Source organism: Oncorhynchus gorbuscha, linkage group LG19 (genome assembly GCF_021184085.1).
Source record: "Oncorhynchus gorbuscha isolate QuinsamMale2020 ecotype Even-year linkage group LG19, OgorEven_v1.0, whole genome shotgun sequence".
Lineage (NCBI taxonomy): Eukaryota > Metazoa > Chordata > Actinopteri > Salmoniformes > Salmonidae > Oncorhynchus > Oncorhynchus gorbuscha.
In genome coordinates this window covers 58345851-58371523 of record NC_060191.1, presented here as the reverse complement: position 1 = coordinate 58371523, position 25673 = coordinate 58345851, and the positions used below count along the sequence as shown (strand labels likewise).

The window sequence follows — 25673 nt, the reverse complement described above, 5'->3', positions numbered from 1 at the left end:
AGTTAGCAAACCATTGCTAGCGGTCATCAGCTAACCTTGAGCTCGGAAAGCTCTCGCCAGTTCGAACAACGTGACTCAAACCAGAGCATAACGGACCTATTTCTTTCCATATCCCCGGATTCCTATCGCAAACTCTGAACATTTTCATCTGGATCTTCGCAACTAGCTAATTGCAATCCCGGGTGACTACTCCTGGCTAGCGTTTCCATCCCGGAGCAAGCACCAACTAGCCTGAAGCTAGCCCAGTCAGGGCTCCTGTGCTACCACCGAAGCCCACTCCTGGGCTACAATATCCGGACTCCTTCTACAGCCGGTATGGGGCACGGAACCCCGCCGATCCTCTTCGACTGGAATACCGACAATATCTGCCCGAGGATTCCAACAGGCCCCTCAGGCGCGAAGCCCGCTGAATGCCCATTCTGCTAACCTGCTAGGCTTGCTAGCTACCAAGAGCTACTTGGAACCCTACTAACTCCACGACTGGTCTATCGACTACACCGCACGAAGAGGCAAAAATAGACTTACCCCCATCGCGACGTCCCCCAAAGGCTAACTTGCTAGCCCCGGTCTACTAATTGCTAGCTTGCCTGCCCTGGTCTGCTAACTACTAGCCCATGCTAACTGCTTGCTTGCTAACCCGGTCTGTTAACTGCTAGCTTGCCAACCCCGGTCTGCTAACTGCTAGCTTGTTTAGCCCCGGCCTACTAACTGTTAGCGTGTTAGCATCGGCCTGCTAACTATCTGAATCGCCGTGTTCCCAGTCAGCCCAACCACTTACTGGACCCATATGTTAACTTGGCTACGCATGCCTCTCCCTAATATCAATATGCCTCGTCCATTACTGTCCTGGTTAGTGATTACTGTCTTATTTCACTGTAGAGCCTCTAGCCCTGCTCAATATGCCTTAACCAACCATGTTGTTCCACCTCCTACATATGTGGTGACATCACCTGGTTTAAACATCTCTAGAGACTATATCTCTCTCGTCATTACTCAACGCCTAGGTTTAACTCCAATGTACTCACATCCTACCATACTTTTGTCTGTACACTATGCCTTGAATCTATGCTATCGTGCCCAGAAACCTGCTCCTTTTACTCTCTGTTACGAACGTGCTAAACAGCCAGTTCGTATAGCATTTAGACATACTCTTATCCTACTTCTCCTCTGTTCCTCTGGCGATGTAGAGGTTAATCCAGGTCCTGAAGTGCCTAGCTCCACTCCCCAGGTGCTCTCATTTGTTGACTTCTGTAACTGTAAAAGCCTTGGTTTCATGCATGTTAGCATTAGAAGCCTACTCCCTAAGTTTGTTTTACTCACTGCTTTAGCATACTCTGCCAACCCGGATGTCTTAGTCGTGTCTGAATCCTGGCTTAGAAAAACCAGCAAAAACCTTGAAATCTCCATCACTAACTATAACATTTTCCGCCAAGATAGAACTGCCAAAGGGGGCAGTGTTGCAATCTACTGCAAAGATAGCCTGCAGAGTTCTGTATTACTATCCAAGTCTGTACCCAAACAATTCAAGCTTCTACTTCTAAAAATGAACCTTTCTAGAAACAAGACTCTCACTGTTGCCACTTGCTATAGACCTCCCTCTGCCCCCAGCTATGCCCTCGATACCATATGTGAATTGATTTCCCCCCATCAATATTCTGAGCTCATGCTACAAGGTGACCTAAACTGGGACATGCTTAACACCCCATCCATCCTACACTCCATGCTTGCTGCTCTCAATCTCACACAAATGATCAATGAACCTACTAGGTACAACTCCAAATCCGTAAACACGGGCACCCTCATAGATGTCATCCTAACTAACTCGCCCTCCAAATATACTCCTGCTGTTTTCAATCAAGATCTCAGCGATCACTGCCTCATTGCCTGCATCCGTAATGGGTCTGCGATCAAACGACCACCCCTCATCACTGTCAAACGCTCCCTAAAACACTTCTGCGAGCAGGCCTTTCTAATTGACCTGGCTGGGGTATCCTGGAATGACATTGACCTCATCCCATCAGTAGATGATGCCTGGCTATTCTTTAAAAGTGCCTTCCTCACCATCTTAAATAAGAATGCCCCATTCAAAAAATGTAGAACTAGGAATAAATATAGTCCTTGGTTCACTCCAGACCTGTCTGCCCTTGACCAGCACACAAACATCCTGTGGCATTCTGCATTAACATCAAATAGCCCCCATGACATGCAACTTTTCAGGGAAGTTAGGAACAAACATATACAGGCAGTTAGGAAAGCTAAGGCTAGCTTTTTCAAAGAGAAATGTGCATCCTGTAGTACTAACTGAAAAAGGTTCTGGGTCACTGAAGTCCATGGAGAATAAGAGCACCTCCTCCCAGCTGCTTACTGCTCTGAGGCTAAGAAACACTGTCACCACCTATAAATCCACTATAATTGAGAATTTCAATAAGCATTTCTCTACGGCTGGCCATGCTTTCCACCTGGCTGCCTCTACCCCGGTCAACAGCCTGACACCCTCCACAGCAACACGCCAAAGCCCACACCATTTCTCCTTTACCCAAATCCAGATAGCTGATGTTCTGAAAGAGCTGCAAAATCTCGACCCCTACAAATCAGCCGGGCTAGACAATCTGGACCCTCTCTTTCTAAAATGATCTGCCGAAATTGTTGCAACCCCTATTACTAGCCTGTTCAACCTCTCTTTCGTATCGTCTGAGATTCCCATAGATTGGAAAGCTGCCACAGTCATCCCCCTCTTCAAAGGGGGTCACACTCTAGACCCAAACTGCTACAGACCTATATCTATCCTACCCTGTCTTTCTAAGGTCTTCGAAAGCCAAGTTAACAAACAGATTACCGACCATTTCGAATCCCACCATACCTTCTCCGCTATGCAATCTGGTTTCAGAGCTGGTCATGGGTGCACCTCAGCCACGCTCAAGGTCCTAAACGATATCATAACCGCCATCGATAAGAGACATTACTGTGCAGCCGTATTCATTGACCTGGCCAAGACTTTCGACTCTGTCAATCACTACATTCTTATTAGCAGACTCGACAGCCTTGGTTTCTCAAATGATTGCCTCGCCTGGTTTACCAACTACTTCTCTGATAGAGTTCAGTGTGTCAAATCGGAGGGCCTGTTGTCCGGAACTGGCAGTCTCTATGGGGGTGCCACAGGGTTCAACCTCGGGCCAACTCTCTTCTCTGTATACATCAATGATGTTGCTCTTGCTGCTGGTGATTCTCTAGTACACCTCTACGCAGACGACACCATTCTGTATACTTCTGGCTCCTCCTTGGACACAGTGTTAACTAACCTCCAGACGAGCTTCAATGCCATACAACTCTCCTTCCGTGGCCTCCAACTGCTCTTAAATGCAAGTAAAACTAAATGCATGCTATTCAACCGATCATTGCCCGCACCTGCTCGCCCGTCCAGAATCACTACTCTGGACGGCTCTGACTTAGAATACGTGGACAATTACAAATACCTAGGTGTCTGGTTAGACTGTAAACTCTCCTTCCAGACTCACATTAAGCATCTCCAATCCAAAATTCAATCTAGAATTTGCTTCCTATATCGCAACAAAGCATCCTTCACTCATACTGCCGATCCGCGACTTCGGTGATGTCATCTATAAAATAGCCTCCAACACTCTATTCAACAAACTGGATGCAGTCTATCACAGTGCCATCCGTTTTGTCACCAAAGCCCCATACACTACCCACCATTTGGCCTTTGCTTCATACTCGTTGCCAAACCCACTGGCTACAGGTTATCTACAAGTCTCTGCTAGGTAAAGCCCTGCCTTATCTCAGCTTACTGGTCACCATAGTAGCACGCGCTCCAGCAGGTATATCACACTGGTCACCCCCAAAGCCAATTCCTCCTGTGGTTGTCTTTCCTTCCAGTTCTCTGCTGCCAATGACTGGAACGAACTGCAAAAATCTCTGAAGCTGGAGACTCATATCTCCCTCACTGGCTTTAAGCACCAGCTGTCATAGCCCATCTGTAAACAGCCCATCTATCTACCTACCTCATCCCCATACAGTATTTATTTATTTATTTATTTATTTATTTATCTTGCTCCTTTGCACCCCAGTATCTCTACTTGCACATTCATCGTCTGCACATCTACCATTCCAGTTTTTAATTGCTATATTGTAATTACTTCGCCACCATGGCCTATTTATTGCCTACCTCCCTTATCTTACCTCATTTGCACTCACTGTATATAGACTTTTTGTCTTCTTTTGTTCTACTGTTTTATTGACTATGTTTTGTTTATTCCATGTGTAACTCTGTGTTGTTGTATGTATCAAATTGCTATGCTTTATCTTGGCCAGGTCGCAGTTGTAAATGAGAACTTGTTCTCAACTAGCCTACCTGGTTAAATAAAGGTAAAATAAAAAATTTAATTAAAATAAACATGAACGAGAGTTTCCTTCCACCATATTTCTTGCACCAGTCTAGGCGCTTTTAAATCCAAGTCACATTAGGATTGATTGATTGATAATTTAAAATGAACCAAACTTTTGTCCTGGCCCATCACCTTATATATTTATCACTTTCCCTCAGTGGCAAGAAGTGACGACGCCCCCCACCCCCTAAACTCCCACGCATAGGATACTTTCTGTCCCTAACAATAAAAAAAAATATTTTAAAAAGTAAACATGTTTTTATCAAAATGAAACTAAATAAAACTATTTTAAACTAATACAAATAAAAATGAATTAAATCACAAAACTATAATAAGAATCCTAACAGTTCTTGGGTACATGGGTATATCCACACTTTGGGTACAAAGTACAAATACATATAACTTAAACCTGAATACAATAAACCTGAATATTCCAGCAACAACCATTTTATTTACTGGTATAGATGTATAATTACAGCAAAACAAAGCACACAGTGGTAAATAAATAAAGGCACTTGGGTGCAACTTGTCTGACTTTTTAGGTACAATACAGTTCAGAGGAGTATAACTTTTGACAGACCGATTGGGGTTGAGCTAGTTTCAATATATAAAATACCACCGCTACATTGTTCTGTGGAGCATGATGACTGTACAGTATATTTCCAATAAGAAAGGAAGCTTTTCCTCGCTCTCTTGTCTTCCTTCAGGTATATCTCATCTGGAGAGGCTTCAGTCTTGACTCACACACCAACACGATGCAGGTGATCAGGTTGTATCAGAATAACTCTCAGAGTTCAGGAATGGAGATATGGGATGTTGTCCAACTTCCTTGATTCCTTTCCGAAAATATACTCACGCCACAAAGTTAAATATTGTGTAGGGTTGTGAGAGAAGCACTTGACACCCAAGTGCTTCCTTGTACAGGCCTGGCTCCAAATCAGAAGGAAATACTATTCTCAAATACACCCTCCCTTTCCTGGTACCTTGTACGTGTAGGTGATGCAACCCAGGAAGCTGTCTTGTTTTCCATAACATCAAACGCATAACTCTATTTCCCCGATGCTCCGGTAAACAACCATACATCTGGACATCATCCCTGGCCTGATTACAGGGCAAACTTGTAATGAAAGGATGCTTTCAAAAAGTGATTGAATTCATGTGGATTTACCCTTTTTATGATGTTATATTCTGTTACATAGTGGCCTATTTACATTGCCTGTAACCCAGCACATTGACTCAGTACTGGTACCCCCTGCATATAGACTCTTATTATTTTATTGTGCTCTTTTTTATTTTCCTTTTTCCTTTAGTTTATTTAGTAAATACTTTCTTAACTCTATTTCTTGAACTGCATTGTTGGTTAAGGGCTTGTATTTGGCGTATGTGACAAATAACATTTTATTTGGATTTGATGTCTACGCTTTGCAGTTGTCATCCAAAACTAGAAAACGTGAAATTGTGTGAGAAATGTCTTACAAAAATGCAATTTATTGCAAAAACACAGCATTTCCGTTGATCCATCTGCTGTGTCTTGTCATGTAATGAATGTACTGCATATTTAATGAATGCCTCAACAGATCTGTGGGAATTCAATATTGTATTTCTAAAGGGATTTTTCCCACCTGTTTGTTACAGTCTTTCATTTCTAATGGGGTTTGCCAAACAATGTGTTGAAACCAAGCCAGATTCAATTAGACCTACCTCAAAAACAAACTGGCCACAAAAATGTTATTTGTAAATCATGATAGTCTACCTGCCTGTAACACAACAGGGGCAGGTCCCTATAAGCCTGCCCAAGTTTCGTTACAGGCAGGTATAAATGGAAAAAACTCAGGAGGAAAATTTTCAGAGAGGAATTGATGCTCACCTCACCTTGAATTCAAGGTAAGAATACATACCGGGATTACTATATAATTTAAATTCAAACGTTTTTAAGAGTTTATGCCACAACACTGAAAGCTATTGAGCACATTTGAACTTTAACATTTGTTTTTTTACTTTAAATCAAACAAAATATTAATATTTGTTTGTTACTCAATGAACTTAAAATGATTTAACTCAAAGTAAAATAACCTATAAGAACTTACATTTTGAATCATTTAGATAAATGGCATTTCCAAATATGATAATGAACTGCATTTATTTTACAATTATGAAGATGAAGCTGCTTCAGGATGATGAAACCAAACTGTCTCACCAGACTAAACCAAATAAGGTAAGAATTGAGATTACAGACGAAATAAATGTAGAAAATGTGCTTAAAGCAAGCGACATAAGTTTAACCCGTTTCTCCTGTATTTTCATCATATAGTGGGAAACGAGAGCCAACAGGTGTCCGTTTTCTATACCCGTGCGTAACGTGAAGGATGGCTCAAGTCTCAAAGACATGCTGCACCACCAGGCAGTCAAGGTGCGTTTACAGTTTATGATGCTTTGTGTGTGGCGTGGTATTGTACCGCAATTTATTTGTTTAGCTCTTTTGCTCAAAATATGAAGCTGCGCCTGAATTGTAGTGTTTTCTATTTCATAAAATATTGAACACTATAAAATAAAGCAATGGCTTTTAATTGAAACGCTCTTATTTAATTTCATATACAGAACCAACCATGCACATCAAAAGTTTGTGAAGGTTCTGTCATGACTCCGAAGGCTCTAGTGCGCGGTCCCAAAGTTTCTACTCTTGAAATCCTACCTCAGGCTATCGACCTAATCAACCAATACTACAAGTCCTTCAAAATGTAAGTAATGTGTAATTGTTCTCTAAAGACGATGACGATTATTATTATTATTCCAAATATGTTCAACCCATTGCCTGACACCACTAAGTGTAGCATCTGTCAAATACACACTGTTGGTTAATAATGCAATATTGTTTAATGCCTTATAGGCATTTATAGTTTGTAGCCTATATTTTCTGCCGTTCATTTAAGAGCCTTTATAAACCCTTTATTGTACAAGGCCTTCGTAGATGATTCATAAATTATGACTGTATGGGAAAATATTTACTCCAGTTAGCCTTTATAGCCTATTGTACGAATTTGTTTATAGATTATTTATGAAGCACCTATGTGGGCCTTACAAAAGGTTTGTAATGGAAAAATATTTTATCCCCTCTATATTGTACTATTTGTTTGTTTTCCATGATTTACACATATCCTAATTTAATCCCAAATGCATAGCCCCAAAATTGAACACCACCTCGCCAGATTGGAGGAAATTACTATGGAGATAGATTCCACAGGAACCTATCAATTGACTGTTGAGGAATTAGCGTTTGGTGCTCGGCAAGCATGGAGGAACGCCCCAAGATGCATCGGCAGGATTCAGTGGTCCAATTTACAAGTAAGAAAACATACAAGGCAGAAGAGATACATTTATATTACTCATTATCTATTGGGTATCAATCTCAGCATCTATTGTTGTTTTTGTTTTTCATGCATGCACATGGGCTTGTGTGTTCTATGTGTAGGTTCACCTAATTAATGATACATGTTTCTTGGATTGTTCTGCAGCTGTTTGATGCCAGAAAGTGCAAGACTACTCAGGAAATGTTCCAGTTTCTGTGCGAACACTTACAGTTTGCCACAAATGGAGGAAACCTAAGGTAAACAGAAAGAAAAGGGGCTAAATTAAATCCGCTGCGTGGAACATCCGCATTATAGCGCGATTGTAAATGAAAGTTCATTTTCTATTGAGCCATCATATGCAGCGTTAACGTGAATGAAGTCTCAGCGAACACAGCAACATTGGCTTTCAATTTAAATTTGGCTATAGCGTGCATTTTAGACGCACTGATTGAATCTAGTCCTAGGTGACCGACAGCCCTACTTTCTGAGGTAGCCTAACTAATGCAGCATTCCTCGTAAAACGTGAAAGGATTGGAAGTATGAGATCATAGGCAGAGGGCAGAAAACACCAAGATAATCTCTTCAAAGGAAAACTCCCAACTCGGTGCAGTGGTGGAAAAGGTACTCAATTGTCATACTTGAGTAAACGTTAAGATGACTTGATATAAAATGACTCAAGTAAAAGTGAAAGTCACCAAGTAAAATACTACTTTAGTAAAAGTGTAAAAGTATTTGTTTTAAAATATACTTAAGTATCAAAAGTAAATGGAATTACTCAAATGTAACGTTACTTTAGTATCAAAAGTAAAATTATAAATAATTTCAACTTTCTTATATTAATCAAACCAGGTGACACAATTTTATTTTTTATTTTTTATTGACAACACTCAGACATAATTTATGCAGAAGCATTTGTTTTTAGTGAGTCTGCCAGATCAGAGGCAGTAGGGATGACCAGGGATGTCCTCTCAATAAGTTTTCCTGTCAAAATGTAGCAAGTACTTTTGGGTGTCAGGGAAAATGTATGGAGTAAAAAGTACATTATTTTCTTTAGGAATGTAGTGAAATAAAAGTATAAGTTGCCAAAAATATAAATAGTAAAGCTCAGATACCCCCAAAAGCAACTTAAGTATTTACGTATTATTTTTTACTTAAGTACTTTACACAGCTGACTTTGTGTGAAGTTAGAAATGTGTAAAATGTAAACTACAGGTTTGTTCCACTAACTGTAAATCATTCACTAAATGTAAGTTACTCTGGATAAGAGTGTCTGCTAAAATACAAAAATGTAAATGTACATTTGTAAAATACATTCTGCTAAAACACCTGTATCACATGTTATTTCTTGCCCTTGACTTGAACCTTCAACCCTTTACTCCGTGAGGGCAATACTGTAGGTCAGGGGTCCCCAATTATATTCAGCCATAGGCTGATTTTCCCTTGAGTGGATGGTCGGGGGGGCCAGAACATAGTTATAAATCATTTGTACGCTGCATATTGACTGTAAGAATCCCAAACTGATATAGTATTTGAGAAAAACAGAATCATTTCAAACCTTGATTACATTGGGATACGATCACATATACCTCTCTATTTATTCATTAAGCTGATTTGAGCTGATTTCCTAGTGACTGTATTAGTCTTTTATGTCAACAACAAAAATGATTAGGCTATTTATACATTTCTTCCTCAGAAAACAAATCAAATTGCCCATGGGCTGCATATTGGGGAACCTGTCACATTCTGACCTTAGTTCCTTTGTTTTGTCTTTTGTTTTAGTATGGTCAGGGCGTGAGTTGGGTGGGTTGTCTATGTTAATTTGTCTATGATTTTCTATTTCTGTGTTTGGCCTGGTATGGTTCTCAATCAGAGGCAGCTGTCATTCGTTGTCCCTGATTGAGAACCATATTTAGGTAGCCTGTTTTCCATTGTGTTTTGTGGGTGGTTATTTTCTGTTTAGTGTTGTGTTGCACCTTACAGGACTATTCGTTGGTTGTTTATTGTTTTGTTTTCAGTGTTCATTAAAATATTTAAAATATGAACACTTACCACACTGCACCTTGGTCCTCCTCTCCTTCCCCAGATGACAAGCGTTACAGAACCCTGCTATAGGTCATTCACTTTGTTAAAGGACAGTTTTTCAAGGTCCTTCCATGAGTATTTTAGTTTGTCCATATGTTATTACAGATCTTATATATATATAAGATCTATATATATATATCTTATATATATCTTCTTCTTGTGTCTTATTTATTTCAGGTCTGCGATTACCGTCTTTCCTCCGAGAAAGGAAGACGGGCATGATTTCCGGGTGTGGAACAGCCAGTTGTTGAAGTATGCAGGTTACCAGATGCCTGATGGCAGTATCCAGGGAGACCCATCCAGTGTAGAATTCACTACGGTACTATATCTAGTAGCTATAGCCACCATGCTCTACCCCAGCTATTTCAATGTCCAGCTATGTCCATTCAAACATCTAAGATAGAGCTCAGATACTGTATGTGTTCATTTGAAAACATACATTTTTAAAAGTTAGTTACTTTTGTCCTGTGTTCTTAAAGATCTGTATCCAGCTTGGATGGAAACCTCAATACGGCCTCTTCGATGTGTTGCCACTAGTCCTACAGGTCAACGGGGAGGACCCAGACCTTTATGAAATCCCTCCACACCTGATCCTGGAGGTTTCCATGGAACACCCCCAGTGAGTGACTTGTTTGGTTTCTATTGGATGGTTTCTATTGGATGGTTTCTATTGGATGGTTTCTATTGGATGGTTTCTATTGGATGGTTTCTATTGGATGGTTTCTATTGGATGGTTATCTAAACACACTTTTGAGAACAAAAACAAGGTCAAGTCTGCAGAGTTATCATAGCTATTCCACTACATACAATGACTTTCATTGGCAAAGAGATGTTGCTTGGTTACGATACCACTACATAACAGTTATGTTATGACACGCGTGTATGCAAATACGTTTGATTCCATACTAGATTTGCCATTGATTGCATTCATCAGAGATACATAGGACTCAGACCATCACGCCTCCATAGCCATGGTGCTGTTTTTAAGTAAAAGTTATCTAATTAAGTCAATGTGTTATGTAGCTGCCTGGGTCAATTTAAACCATTGCCCACAGTTGCTCAAGAGCTTGAATTAGAAAATGGTTGTTTTTAAATCAGCCGTCTGGAGCTCTTGAGGAACGGAGCTGAATGGGAGAGAGTGAAGAGCTCTATAGAACTTGTCTGCAAGGCAACATTCCTTTATCCAAATAGTTTCCCAAAGCCAGGTCTCGGAGGGCCCAATGAACTGTACCATTTTCTTTTATTTAAATGTCTAACCACTCCAAAGTGGTCCTTCATGCGTTTCACTGGACACAATACTGAATTGAGTGAAGTGTCTCAAGCACCTTTGGTAGAGTGAGCACAACTGTGTGTATGTAACTCATTGTGTATGAAAAAGATGTCACATTGAGGACTGAATGATTCACTGCAGTAACTAACCACATCTATCCTAGTGGTGGTGTTTTTGGGCATGTTCTTTTATATATTATTATCAGATATATTGTGTTGATCTTTTGTCATTAGGCATAAGTGGTTCCAAGACCTAGGACTGAAGTGGTATGCTCTGCCTGCGGTGTCCAACATGCTGATGGAGATTGGTGGACTTGAATTCCCAGCCTGTCCCTTTAATGGCTGGTACATGGGCACTGAGATTGGCGTGAGGGATTTCTGTGACTATCAGCGTTATAACATCTTGGAGGTGAGACTCACTTTCATAGGTAATCAATCACTATGGCTACAGCACAGGGTTGTGCTCATCAGGATTAGCATATGTTTTGAAATGGAGGAGGAAACTTCATCAGCAATAACCAAAAATCGAATTTTCTGTTTAAAAATGTTTACTTGTTTCACGCTTCTGCAACACAATTCTGGCTGACTTGACAATGATGCAATGGATGAGAATGTTTTGGCTTCCTGTCCGTACAGGAAGTGGGTCGCAGGATGGGCCTGGAGACACACAAGCTGTCCTCACTGTGGAAGGACCAGGCCTTGGTGACCATCAATGTTGCAGTCATATACAGTTTCCAGGTAACCTTCACATATGCAGGGTTATTCTTCTTTCTCATCCTATTCAACTGTTACCATGCGCCTGCCTGCAAAAAAAGATAGCTCAGATGTACGAGTGTCTTTTGAATGATGTTATTCCCAGTAGAAATCCCAAGTTATGTTCTTGTTGTTGCTGTTTTGTTTAAAAAATGTTTAAATACCTACAATTTTCGAATCAAATCCATTTTAATTTGTCACATGCGCCGAATACAACAGGTACAATTGTAGACCTTACAGTGAAACGTTTACTTACAAGCCCTTAAACAACAATGCAGTTTTAAGAAAAAAATACGTGTTAAGAAAGTATTTCCTAGATAAACTGAAGTAATCAATAAATAAATACAAATAAAAATGAAAAATAGACAAAAATAGAAAAATAACAAATAATTAAAGAGCAAAACTAAAATATCAGTAGCGAGACAATATACAGGGGTACTGGTACAGACTTAAAGTGCGGGGCACAGGTTTGTTGAAGTAATTGAGGTAATATGTACATGTAGGTAGAGGTAAAGTGACTATGCATAGATAATTAAACAGAGTAGCAGCAGTGTAAAAATCGGGGGGTCAATGCAAATAGTCCGGGTTGTCATTTGATTATCTGTTCAGGAGTCTTATGGCTTGGGGGTAGAAGCTGTTGAGAAGCAGTTTGGACCTAGACTTTGCGCTCCGGTTCCGCTTGCCGTGCGGTAGCAGAGAGAACAGTCTATGACTAGAGTGGCTGGAGTCTTTGGAAATGTTTAGGACCTTCCTCTGACACCGCCTGGTATAGAGTTCCTGGATGGCAGGACGCTTGGCCTCAGTTATGTTCTGGGCCATACGCACTACCCTCTGTAGTGCCTTGCAGTCGGAGACGGAGCAGTTGCCATACCAGGCAGTGATGCAACCATTCAGGATGCTCTCGATGGTGCAGCTGTAGAACTTTTTGAGGATCTGAGGACCTATGTCAAATCATTTCAGTCTCCTGAGGGGCAATAGGCATTGTAGTGCCCTCTTCATGACTGTCTTGGTGTGTTTGGACTATGACAGTTCGTTGGTGATGTGGATGCCAAGGAACTTGAAGCTCTCAACCTGGTCTACTACAGCCCCGTCGGTGAGAATGGGGTGTGCTCGGTCCTCCTTTTCCTATAGTCCACAATCATCTCCATTGTCTTGATCATGTTGAGGGAGAGGTTGTTATCCTGGCACCACACGTCCAGGATAACAACCACTGTTGTGTTGTCAGCAAACTTAATGATGGCTTTGGGGTCGTGCTTGGCCATGCAGTCATGGGTGAACAGGGAGTACAGGAGGGGACTGAGCACGCACCCCTGAGAGGCCCCCGTGTTGAGGATCAGCGTGGAAGATGTGGTGTTACCTACCCTTACCACCTGTGTGTGGGCAGCCCATCAGGAAGTTCAGGATCCAGTTGCAAAGGGAAGTGTTTAGTCCCAGGGTCCTTAGCTTAGTGATGAGCTTTGTAGGCACTATGTTTTTGAACGCTGAGCTGTAGTCAATGAACAGCATTCTCACTTAGGTCTTCCTTTTGTCCAGGTGGGAAGGGCAGTGTGAATTGCAATAGAGATTGCGTCATCTGTGGATCTGTTGGGGAAGTATGCAAATTGGAGGGGGTCTAGGGTGTCTGGGATAATGGTGTTGATGTGAGCCATGACCAGCCTTTGAAAGCACTTCATGACTATAGACGTGAGTGCTGCGGGTCAGTAGTCATTTAGGCTGGTTACCTTGGTGTTCTTGGGCACAAGGACTATGGTGGTCTGTTTGAAACATGTTGGTATTACAGACTCGGTCAGGGAAAGGTTGAAAATGTCAGTGAAGACACTTACCAGCTGGTTTAACACATGCTCAGAGTACACGTCCTGGTAATCCGTCTGGTCTTGCGGCCTTGTGAATGTTGACCTTTTTAGAGGTCTTACATCGGCAACAGAGAGCGTGATCAGAAAGACGTCCGGAACAGCTGTTGCTCTCATGAATGCTTCCGTGTTGCTTGCCTCGAATTGCGACTCAAAGTCCTTCAGCTCATCTGGTAGGCTTGCGTCACTGGGCAGCTCATGGCTGTGCTTTCCATTGTAGTCCGTAATAGTTTGCAAGTCACTGGTACTACCTGCTTTAGTTTTTGCTTGTAAGCCGGAATCAGGAAGATAGAGTTCTGGTCAGACTTGCTAATGGAGGGTGAGGGAGAGCTTTGTACACGTCTCTGTGTGTGGAGTAAAGGTGGTCTATAATTTTTTTCTCTCTGGTTGCACATGTAACATGCTGGGAGAAATGACGTAAAACTGATTTAAGTTTCCCTGCATTAAAGTATTAATGCTATTTTGCCAAAGGATGCTACACTACAATGACAATGGTTCAGCCGTCATCTGGAGTTTTCCTTGAGATAAATGCACTCCTTTACTGTACACTGCAGAAAAACAAGGTAACCATCACAGACCACCACTCTGCAGCCGAGTCCTTCATGAAGCACTTGGAGACAGAGTTCCGGCTACGTGGTGGCTGCCCTGCAGACTGGGCCTGGCTGGTTCCTCCCATGTCTGGCTCTCTCACCCCCATCTTCCACCAGGAGATGGTCAACTACATCCTCTCTCCCTTCTTCTACTACCAGGTAGGTTCCGAGACACCATCCTGTATTGTGCATAATATAGGCTATATAATTCATCTGGTTAAGGTCCACCTTACAGAATTACAGGGCAGTTGCTATACGATTGTCTGTGACTGTTGTTGTTCAAAGCCTGACGCCTGGATGAGCCATGTCTGGAGAAATGGAGAGATGTGCCTGAAGAAGCAACAGGTCAGCTTCAAAGCGGTGGCCAGGTAAACTTCCATGGACTATGACAACCATATCTGTAATGATTTATAAACACATTCATGACGAGTTATAAATTATAATGCAGTCCTAATCATATCATTGACATAGCTATACAGTGCCTTGCAAAAGTATTCATCCCCCTTGGCATTTTTCCTATTTTGTTGCATTGCACCTGTAATTTCAATTTATTTTTTATTTTGTATTTCATGTAATGGACAAACACAAAATAGTCCAAATTGGCGAAATGAAAAAATTACTTTTTCAAAAATGCAAAAAATAAATAAATGTTTGAAAAGTGGTGCGTGCATATGTATTCCCCCCCTTTGCTATGAAGCCCCTAAATAACATCTGGTGCAACCAATTACCTTCAGAAGTCACATAATTACTTAAATAAAGTCCACCTGTGTGTAATCTAAGTGTCACATGATCTGTCAGATGATCTCAGTATACATCCACCTGTTCTAAAAGGCCCCAGAGTCTGCAACACCACTAAGCAAGCGGCACCATGAAGACCAAGGCGCTCTCCAAACAGGTCAGGGACAATATTGTGGACAGATCAGGGTTGGGTAGTACAGATCAGGGTTGGGTTATACAACAATAGCCAAAACTTTGAACATCACATCGAGCACCATTAAATCCATTATTAAAAAATGGAAAGAATATGGCACCACAACAAACCTGCCAAGAAAGGGCCACCCACCAAAACTCACGAACCAGGCAAGGAGGGCATTAATCAGAGAGGCAACAAAGAGACGAACGATAACCCTGAAGGAGCTGCAATGCTCCACAGCGGAGATTGGAGAATCTGTTCATAGGACCACATAGGACCACAAGCCATACACTCCACAGAGCTGAGCTTTACGGAAGAGTGGCCAGAAAAAAGCCATTCCTTAAAGAAAAAATAAGCAAACACGTTTGGCGTTCACCAAAAGGCATGTGGGAGACTCCCTAAACATATGGAAGAAGGTACTCTGGTCAGATGAGAATAAAATTGATATTTTTGGCCATCAAGGAAAACGCTATGTCTGGCACAAACCCATGGTGGTGTCAGCATCATGCTGTGGGGATGTTTTCCATCGGCAGGGACTGGGAAATGGGTCAGAATTGAAGGAATGATGGATGGTGCTAAATACAGGGAAATTCTTGAGGGAAACCTGTTTCAGTCTTCCAGAGATTTGAGACTGGGATGGAGGTTCACCTTCCAGCAGGACAATGACCCTAAGCACACTGCTAAAGCAACACTCGAGTGGTTTAAGGGGAAACATTTAAATGTCTTGGAATGGCCCAGTCAAAGCCCAGACCTCAATCCAATTGAAAAGCTGTGGAATGACTTAAAGATTGCTGTACACCAGCAGAACCCATCCAACTTGGAGGAGCTGGAGCAGTTTTGCATTGAAGAATGGGCAAAAATCCCAGTGGCTAGATATGCCAAGCTTATAGAGACATACCTCAAGAGACTTGCAACTGTAATTGCTGCAAAAGGTGGCTCTACAGAGTATTGACTTATTTCTTGTTTGTTTCACAATAAATATTTTGCATCTTCAAATAGGTGGGCATGTTGTGTAAATCAAATGATACAAACCCCCCAAAAATCTATTTTAAATCCAGGTTGTAAAGGCAACAAAAAAGGAAAAATGCCAAGGGAGGTGAACTTTCGCCAGCCATTGTAAATTCATATAATGGTTGAGGTTGAGCTAAGCTATACTCATAATATATTACAAAGTATTATTATTCATGTCTGGTTCCTTCCTATAGGGCGGCGCTCTTTTCTTCCACCCTCATGAGCAGAGTGCTGGCTAAAAGGGTGCGTTGCACTGTTCTGTACGCTACTGAAACAGGGAAATCACAGACATTGGCCCAGAGACTGAACTCCATGCTAAACGGTGCCTTCAACTCCAGGGTAGGAGATCTATCTCATCTCTATTAAGGCTGATACAGGGCTTACTGCCTCAGTCTAATGTGCTTCAGGGCATTTGTGTGTGTTAACCACTGTGAATAAATGTAAAACTCTAGTTTAATTGGAATCTATATGTATGTGAGGACTATTGAGCTCAGTAAGAGTTAATTTACAGAACACGTAACGGGGAGTTAGCAAGTAGATGTGCTTGTATAATGCTTGTATAATGTATAATGCTTGTATAATGTACAATCTGATGTCTTAAGTCACTAATGTCCTCAAAATTGGCCAGAATGTTTACAAAGTTAACTAAAGCTGCTCTGTATATCTTTAAAGTTGCTCTGTATGGAGGACTATAACTTCAGTGACATGGAACAGGAGAGCCTTCTGGTTGTGGTAGCTAGCACCTTTGGGAATGGAGACTCCCCTGGAAATGGAGAGGTGTGTTTTTGTGTTTCTGTATTTTGAAGATATTAACAAGTATTTTCCCCCACATTTATAAAATGTAATGTCTCAATATTCAACACATGTTAATATTTCTTTCTCTAGAGTTTTAAGAAACAGCTTTTCTCCTTGCAGTATCTCAGGAACAAGTTAAGGTAAGTAGTATCTCGAGCATTTCTCTCTGCATTGTCCTCTCCGTATTGGGCTGTACATGTAGAGTGCCTTTGGAATCAGACCCCTTTGACTTTTTCCACATTTTGATACGTTCTAGCCTTATTCTAAATGATTTGTATTTTGTAATCCTCAGCAATCTACGTACAATACCCAATAATGACTAAGAAAAAACAGGTTAAGACTTTTTTGCAACAACAAAAAAAGAAATGCAGAAATAACTTGTTTACATATGTATTCAGACCCTTTGTTATGAGTCTTGAAATGGAGGTCATGTGCATCCTGTTTCCATTGATCATCCATGGAGTTCACCTGTGGTAAAATCAATTGTTTGGACATGATTTGGAAAGGCACACACATGTCAATATAAGGTCCCACAGTTGACAGTCAAAGCAAAAACCAAGCCATGAGGTCGGAGGAATTGTCCATAGAGCTCCGAGACAGGATTGTGTCGAGGCACAGTTCTTTGGAAGGGTACCAAAACATTTTGGCAGCATTGAAGGTCCCCAAGAACACAGTGGCCTCCATCATTCTTAAATGGAAGAAGTTTGGAACCACCAATACTCTTCCTAGAGCTGGCCGGCCGGCTGAACTGAGCAATCAGGGGAGAAGGGCCTTGGTCAGGGTGGTGACTAAGAACCCGATGGTCACTCTGACAGAGCTCTAGAATTCCTCTGTGGAGATGGGAGAACCTTCCAGAAGGACAACCATCTCTGCAGCTAAAGACTCTCAGACCATGTGAAACAAGATTATCTGGTCTGATGAAACCAAGATTCAACTCTTTGGCCTGAATGCCAAGCATCACGTCAGAAGGAAACCTGGCACCATTCCTACGGTGAAGCATGGTAGTGGCAGCATCATGCTGTTTTTCAGCAGCAGGAACTGGGAGACTAGTCAGGATCAAGGGAAAGATGAACAGAGCAAAGAACAGAGAGATCCTTGATGAAAACCTGCTCCAGAGTGCTCAAGACCTCAGACTGGGGAAAAGATTCACCTTCCAATAGTACAATGACCCTAAGCACACAGCCAAGACAACGCAGGACTGGCTTCGGGACAAGTCTCTAAATGTTCTTGAGTGGCCCAGCCAGAGTTAGAACCTGATTGAACATCTCTGGAGAGACCTGAAAACAGCTATGCAGCAACGCGACCCATCCAACCTGACAGAGCTTGGAAGGATCTACAGAGAAGAATGGGAGAAACTCCCCAAATACAGGTGTGCCAAGATTGTAGCATCATACCCAAGAAGACTCAAGGTTGTAATTGCTACCAAAGGTGCTTCAACAAAGTACTGAGTAAAGGGTCTGAATACTTATGTAAATGTGATAATTCTGTTTTTAAATTTTGTATAAATTAGCACAAAAAAATAAACCGTTTTTGCTTTGTCATTATGGAGTATTGCGTGTAGATAGAGGGGGGAAAAAACAATTTAATCATTTTAGAATAAGGCTAACTTAACAAAATGTGGAAAAAGTCAAGGGGACTGAATACTTTCCGAAGGCACGTACATATCTTTAAGATATACTCATTTGATGAAGTTGCAGTTTCTCAGACACCTCTTTAGTTTTGAAACTGGTCTTATGTCCCCTCTCCTCCCCCAGGTACTGTGTGTTTGGGCTGGGCTCGAGGATGTACCCACAGTTCTGTGCATTCGCCCATGCCGTGGATGCCAAGCTGGAGGAGCTGGGGGCAGAGCGGGTAACGCCCACTGGAGAGGGGGATGAACTGAATGGACAGGAGGAGGCCTTCTCTGCCTGGGCTCTCACCGCTCTCAAGGTAGGCGGAAAAGGGAGGATGTCACACTCTTAAAAGTGGATCTTAGCTACATGTCAACGATCCTGTTTGCAGTATATTTTATAGCATACATATTAACATACTCCTGGTACGTCTACTACAGTATATGCTCAAGTATCATTACAAAAAAGACCTGTTATGATCTTTACTCTCACAAGCATTTGCATATCATATTGATCTACGTAGTGTTTTGAATCATTGAGCCTAAGGACCCTTTCTCTGCTTCCAGGATGCTTATAAGGAGTTCAACATCCAGGGACAGCTGAGTCTGCAGCTCCCTGGGGCAGAGCAATTCTGCGAGGCCTGGGACCCACTGAGACACCGCGTAGCAGTGGAGAGCTGCCCCCAGGACCGCATCACAGGTACTACACATGAACCAGGGGATGGACATTTGACAAGGGACTGGTGTAGCAATATAAAGCATTATAAACTTGTCTTGTATTTCAGTCAGCCAGTTGTATGTGATGATTTTCATTGTCTCTTTCACAGCACTTTCAGCCATTCACTCTAAAACTGTCTTCCCTATGAAACTGAAGAGCAAACATAATCTACAGAGCCCCCATTCAAGGTTTCAGTTCTTGTCATCTAGCATGTTATTATTGCAATTCTTTCAATGTTTTTTACAGGACTCAATTTTGACAGGGTTTAATTCAGCATTGTCATTCTTGTTTCTAGCCGGTCCACCATTTTGGTGGAGTTGGAGAGGGAGAGAAGTGCAGAGGTCATGAACTTTGCTCCAGGAGACCATGTTGGGGTTTTCCCAGGGAATCTCCCTCAACTGGTGGCTGGCATCCTAAAGTTCCTTCCCCATATGCCCCCAACAAACCAGTGCCTACGACTGGAATACCGTTCTGACACCTGCCGAGGTACAACACTATTCATTAATAATGGTGCTGATTGAGGTAACCACGGTAAAATCTGATTTTTGTGAGGAAGGCACGTCTTCGAAAGATTGCCGCTATTAAGAGTACTCTGCATTTCTATTTCCCAAAAGATGATGAGAAAAACTGGCAGACTGTTGGACGCATCCCAGCATGCCCTTTGTCTCAGGCACTCACCTACTTCCTAGATGTGAACACGCCCCCCTCTCAGAACCTCCTCCACAAGCTCTCTCAGTTGGCGAAACAGGAAGAGCACCGACAGCGTCTACTGACCTTGGCAAAGGTAACTTCTGTTTGTCTCCAGGACTGGTGTTCATTATTGTCTTTGAAATAAAAATTAAATATATCATGAAAGAAGAGGTTTTGACGTACCACCTATTGGAATTGAAGAAAATGTAAAAATCATTGTGTAAGCCTATGCTCTTTCCAAAAAATTATATCAACAGATATTTTGCAAGTTATTTAGCTTCTGTCTTCATTTGCCGTCAGGACTCTCAGGAGTACACGACCTGGAAGATGTTCCGTGTTCCCAACTTCCTGGAAGTCCTGGAGGAGTTCCCGTCTTTAGAACCCTCTGCAGCCTTCCTCCTCAGCCAGCTGCCTCTGCTCAAGCCCCGCCTCTACTCCATCAGCTCCTCCCCTCAGCTCCACCCCAACGAGCTACATCTCACTCTGACAGTGCTCAACTATCACACACAAGGTACAGAACATTAGTTTTGACATTATTTTACATTCAGTAAACACTCTCATCCAAGGTACAGGACAGGGCAAATCAACTTAGTAAACTTATCAAATGCTTTGAAAGGAATTTGAACTGCTATCTCTTGGCTGGGAATGTAACTGTACTGTATTTTTCTGTAATGGTCTTACACTAGATGGACAGGGTCCTCTTCACCACGGGGTCTGCAGCACCTGGCTGGATACCATTAAGAAAGGAGACCTGGTACCATGTTTTATCTACAGGTATAGAACATATTGTAACATACTGTATGTGACTAGGCTGGTACACTCTTCAATTGCACAAAATGCTAGGTTGTAGCCTATCCCCAGTCAAATTAATTGAGATTATTATTTAAAGTGAAGCTAACTGATTGTGTTATTGTTTACAGTTCAGGTGGGTTCCACCTCCCAGCAGAGCCCAGCACTCCAGTCATTCTGGTGGGGGCTGGCAGTGGCATCGCGCCTTTTCGAAGCTTCTGGCAACAACGGCTACACGACATGAAACACCCAGGTAGTGTGTGTGTGCCTGTCTGTGTGCCTTTCTGTGTCTGTTGATACAAGCTCTCTAACCTTAAGGGCTATGGTTTTGTCTTGACAGAGTTCTCTGGAAGTCCTATGAGCCTGGTGTTTGGCTGCCAGAGTTCGGAGACCGACCATTTATACAAAGAGGAGACACTGGAGATGAGAAGGCGAGGGGTTCTGAAGAGCGTTACCAACGCATATTCCCGCCAGCCAGGTCTCCCAAAGGTACTGTTGCATCATTTTGAAACAAATCATGTACTTAGTGATCGTTTGAAAAGCTTGATTGAATCAGATTGGCTTGAGATTCAATGGAAGATTGAAGCTTAAAATTGTTCCTATTTCCCTGTACTGTGCCTCCTATTCCTAACTTTTAGCCTCTGTGTGTGAGCAGGTCTATGTCCAGGATGTCCTGAGGGAGAGGATGGCAGAGGAGGTGCTGAGTGTGTTGCACCAGAAGGAGGGTCACTTCTATGTGTGTGGGGGTGTGAACATGGCCCAGGGAGTTACTCTAGCAGTACAGGAGATTCTGAGCAGCCGGCTTGGCATCACCCTCACCCAGGCAGGAGAATACCTGACCCAACTAAAGGTTAGTTCACTTTCCTCTCAATCATTAATATGAAAACTAATATGAATGCCATGATGCCTCTTAATCTAGTTCCAATACTGTAGTAAGCGGACAGTGCTTTACCAAGCTTTTATGGTTTGTTTGTTTCTTTATTTGCAGATCCAGAAAAGGTACCATGAGGACATTTTCGGAGCCCAGTTTCAGAAGTGAGGTGGTCGGGCTCTGCTGGCTTGTGGGAATAAACTCAATGGATGGAGAAAGATGCCCTGTTTTTGTTTTTGGTGATAGATTAGGATTGTCACTTTGGAAAATGTTTGTAGCTGTTGGTGGTCCCGAGCATACCACCTAGCCATCCTTTGGCCCTCTGCCTGAAAAATGTCACTTTAAGTATATTTCAAAGAGATGATTATAACATTTATATTCACATGATGATATTAAAGATTGATTACAGATGCATAGGTTTTAAGTCTATGTAGTGTTTGTACAATATAACGGAATGTGGGATTGTTGAATCTGTATTATGAAAATGTTTAATATGCTTGTAATCAGAATGTGTTTTACATGTTGTGAACATTAATTTTTAAAAATCACATTACATAATCATTGTAGTCAGAGGTGATTTTAGCATGTACCCCTTCACTTTTCCACATTTTGTTACTGTTATGGGATTTTTATGAATAATGACTAAATTATGTATACATTATAACTAAACAGAATACTACTCTGTTACTGTATGAATGTATGAATCTTATTATAATCATAATACTGAAAATAAGGTGTAGTTTTAGTCAAGAATTAGAACAAGAACTTTCTGTTCCTTGTTAGAAACTAATGGAGCTATCGTCAGACCGGCTGGAATACTGTGTTCCTTACAGGACATTCTGTCTCTACCCAGGGAGGGGAGAGACCTTGGGCTTGTAGTAGATTGTTTAACAGGTGGCAGACAATGTGAGAAGGCTTGTGAACTATATTGCCATTGTATCTGAGAGGAAGAGGGACATTTTTTACGAAATGTGAGGTATATAAACCAATGTACATAGTATTATGACCACAACGTTCCCGAGAATAAACATTTCACTATTGTACTATTGTAGACTGGGCCTCTGTCTGTCTTCATTTCAATCAGTATCCTACAAATTATGATGTAGCAGACGGAGAAGTTTAATTGAATTGGTTAATGAACACATAGTTACTAAATTAATCTAACAGTTACATTACAGCCTTATTCCAAAATGTATTAAATAATAAAACTCCTCAGCAATCTACAGCACAACACAATACCCCATAATGACAAAGTAAAACAGGCTTTTAGAAATGTTTGCAAATTTATGCAAAATAAAAAACAGAAATACCTTATTTACATAAGTATTCAGACCCTTTCTATGAGACTTGAGATTGAGCTCAGGTGCATCCTGTTTCCATTGATCATCCTTGAGATGTTTCAATTGATTGGATATGATTTGAAAAGCACTCACCTGTCTATATAAGGTCCCACAGTTGACAGTTCATATTAGAGCAAAAACCAGGCCATGGGGTCGAAGGAAGTGTCCGTAGTGCTCCGAGACAGGGTTGCAGAGATTGTTGTCCTTCTGGCAGGTTCTCCCATTTCCACAGAGTAACTATAGAGCTCTGGGAGAGTGACCATCGGAATCTTGGAAACCAGCCTTGCCAAAGCCCTTCTCTCCTGATTGATCAGTTTAGCCAGGCGGCCAGCTCTAGGAAGAGTATTGGTGGTTCCAAATTCTTCCATTTAAGAATGATGGAGACCAGGCCACTGTGTTCTTGGGGACTTTCAATGCTGCAGAAATGCTTTGGGACCCTTCCCCAGATCTGTGCCTCGACACAATCCCACCAATCAGGCCTTTATGGTAGAGTGGCCAGACGAAATCCACTTCTCAGTAAAAAGCACATGACAGCCCACTTGGAGTTTGACAAAAGTCCCATAAAGACTCTCAGACCATGAGAATCAAGATTCTCTGGTCTAATGAAACCAAGATTGAACTATTTTTCATGAATGCCAAGCATCACATCTGCAGGAAATCTGGCACCATCACTACGGTGAAACATGGTGGAGGCAGCATCATGTTGTGAGGATGTTTTTCAGCGGCATGGACTGAGAGACTAGTCAGGATAGAGGCAAAGAACGGAGCAAAGTACAGAGCGATCCATGATGAAAACCTGCTCCAGAGTGTTCAGGACCTCAGGCTGGGGTGAAGGTTCACCTTGCAACAGGACAACAACCCTAAGCACACAGCCAAGACAAGGCAAGAGTTGGCTTCGGAACAAGTCTCTGAATGTCCTTGAGTAGCCCAGCCAGAGCCTGAACCCGATCAAACGTCTCTGGTGAGACCTGAAAATAGCTGTGCCGCAAAGCTCCCCATTGTTATGAATAATGACTAAATGATGTATACATTTAATGTAGAACTATAACTAAACGGAATACTACCCTGTCGCTGTATGAATGTATGAATCTTATTATAATCAAAATACTGAATATAATGTGTGTAGTTTTAGTCAAGAATTAGAACAAGGACTTTCTGTTCCTTGTTAGAAACGAATGGAGCTATCGTCAGACCGGCTAGAATACTGTGTTCCTTACCGGACATTCTGTCCCCACCCAGGGAGGGGAGAGACCTTGGGCTTGTAGTAGATTGTTTAACAGGTGGCAGACAATGTGAGAAGGCTTGTGAACTATATTGCCATTGTATCTGAGAGGAGGGACATTTTTGACGAAATGTGAGGTATATAAACCAATGTACATGGTATTATGAGCAGAGCTCTCGTGAATAAACGCTATTGGCTAAACTGACTGATCTCTGTCCGTTTCATTTAAATAAGAACCTTACAAATTATTAGAAACAGACAGAGTGTATTAATTGCATTGGAAAATGAACATAAGAACAAAATTCTCTTGACAATTGGTCCTTCGAGCCGGATCTCAAAATCTGCCTCTGTCGTCCCAAGGAACTGCTGAAAACCGTGCACGGGCGATCTAGGATCCGTAAGACAAAGAGCTGACCTCTGAATTGAGGGTTTATTTCAGGCCAGTGGTGAACTGGTACATGACAGAGATGACGAGATCCAACCTACATTGATTTTCCCAGTCTGCAAGACAAGGTCAGTAGTCTTTATTCTTGGATTTGGGGGGAATAATTGAAGATATCTTTGATTTGATGTTCTAAAATGCTTAGAATTGCTCAATAATAGGAGCTTGAGTATTCCAAAGAGATTCACACAGGAATTCTACTTTGTAGACAGGCAAGCAGGTCCCCGATGACCTGAGGTAAGGTGCACTGCCATAAATAAAACTAAACTTAATAACAGAGGTCCGAATACCCGAGAGTAAGCAGGGATTGTCAGGGCCTGGTTACGAACCCGGGTCTCCGGAGTGAGAAACAGTCACTTAACCAACTGAGCCACGAATAGTCGGCAGAACCCAGAAGATGAGGCAGACACAGCAGTACTTGAGACGGTGTATTTAATGAAGTAAAAAGTGAAGTTCTTCAGGAAAACATGTAACTCCACAACCTCAAAAGGAATTCCACAAGAACAAAGGTAATCCTCCAAGACAAAAAGGTAAATCCACAAGGTGGAAGGTAAAGCACAAAAAGCCTCAAAAGATACTCAAAAACAAACAAACAAGAATAAAAAACAGAATTCCACAAGAGAGTCCACCGGGATCAACAAGAGTTCACATAGTACTAGGGCTGGGTGCTAACATACAAACACAGAGCAAAGAACTGAGGAAAACAAAGGGTTTAAATACAATCAGGGGAAACGAGGCACAAGTGCAAATAATAATGGGGATCAAGGAAAACAAAAGGTCAAAAGGCACAATGGGGGCATCTAGTGACCAAAAACCGGAACAACCCTGGCCAAATCCTGACAGGGATACTAAATAGGTGTTGTTAGATAGGACGGTCATTTTGTACAAACAGTAAGTGACAGGATAACTTAAACCTATTCAACACATGGATAGGGTCCAAAAAGTAGGAGAGGGAAGCCTAATATAGCGGAGTGAGATA

The 25673-nt window shown here is 41.8% G+C and overlaps 1 protein-coding gene across 2 annotated transcripts; it reads left to right on the top strand.

Moving 5' to 3' along the window:
- The first annotated feature begins 6263 nt into the window (after positions 1 to 6263).
- On the top strand, positions 6264 to 22707 carry LOC124005468 (nitric oxide synthase, inducible-like). 2 transcript variants are annotated; one of them, XM_046314760.1, is made up of 26 exons: positions 6264 to 6287; positions 6562 to 6618; positions 6715 to 6813; positions 7002 to 7141; positions 7583 to 7745; positions 7916 to 8007; positions 10010 to 10151; positions 10312 to 10451; positions 11336 to 11510; positions 11738 to 11839; positions 14259 to 14453; positions 14580 to 14662; positions 16413 to 16557; positions 16891 to 16995; positions 17104 to 17153; positions 18768 to 18942; positions 19190 to 19322; positions 19450 to 19528; positions 19636 to 19826; positions 19955 to 20124; positions 20331 to 20541; positions 20717 to 20804; positions 20951 to 21072; positions 21160 to 21308; positions 21475 to 21669; positions 21808 to 22707. In XM_046314760.1, the coding sequence occupies exons 2-26, from the start codon at positions 6562 to 6564 to the stop codon at positions 21856 to 21858; spliced, it is 3252 nt and encodes a 1083-aa protein (XP_046170716.1). In that variant the 5' UTR covers positions 6264 to 6287; the 3' UTR covers positions 21859 to 22707. The 2 variants fall into 2 exon arrangements, with proteins under 2 accessions (XP_046170716.1, XP_046170715.1); XM_046314759.1 differs by lacking the exon at positions 6264 to 6287 and having other exon boundaries at positions 6511 to 6618.
- Positions 22708 to 25673: the final 2966 nt, after the last annotated feature.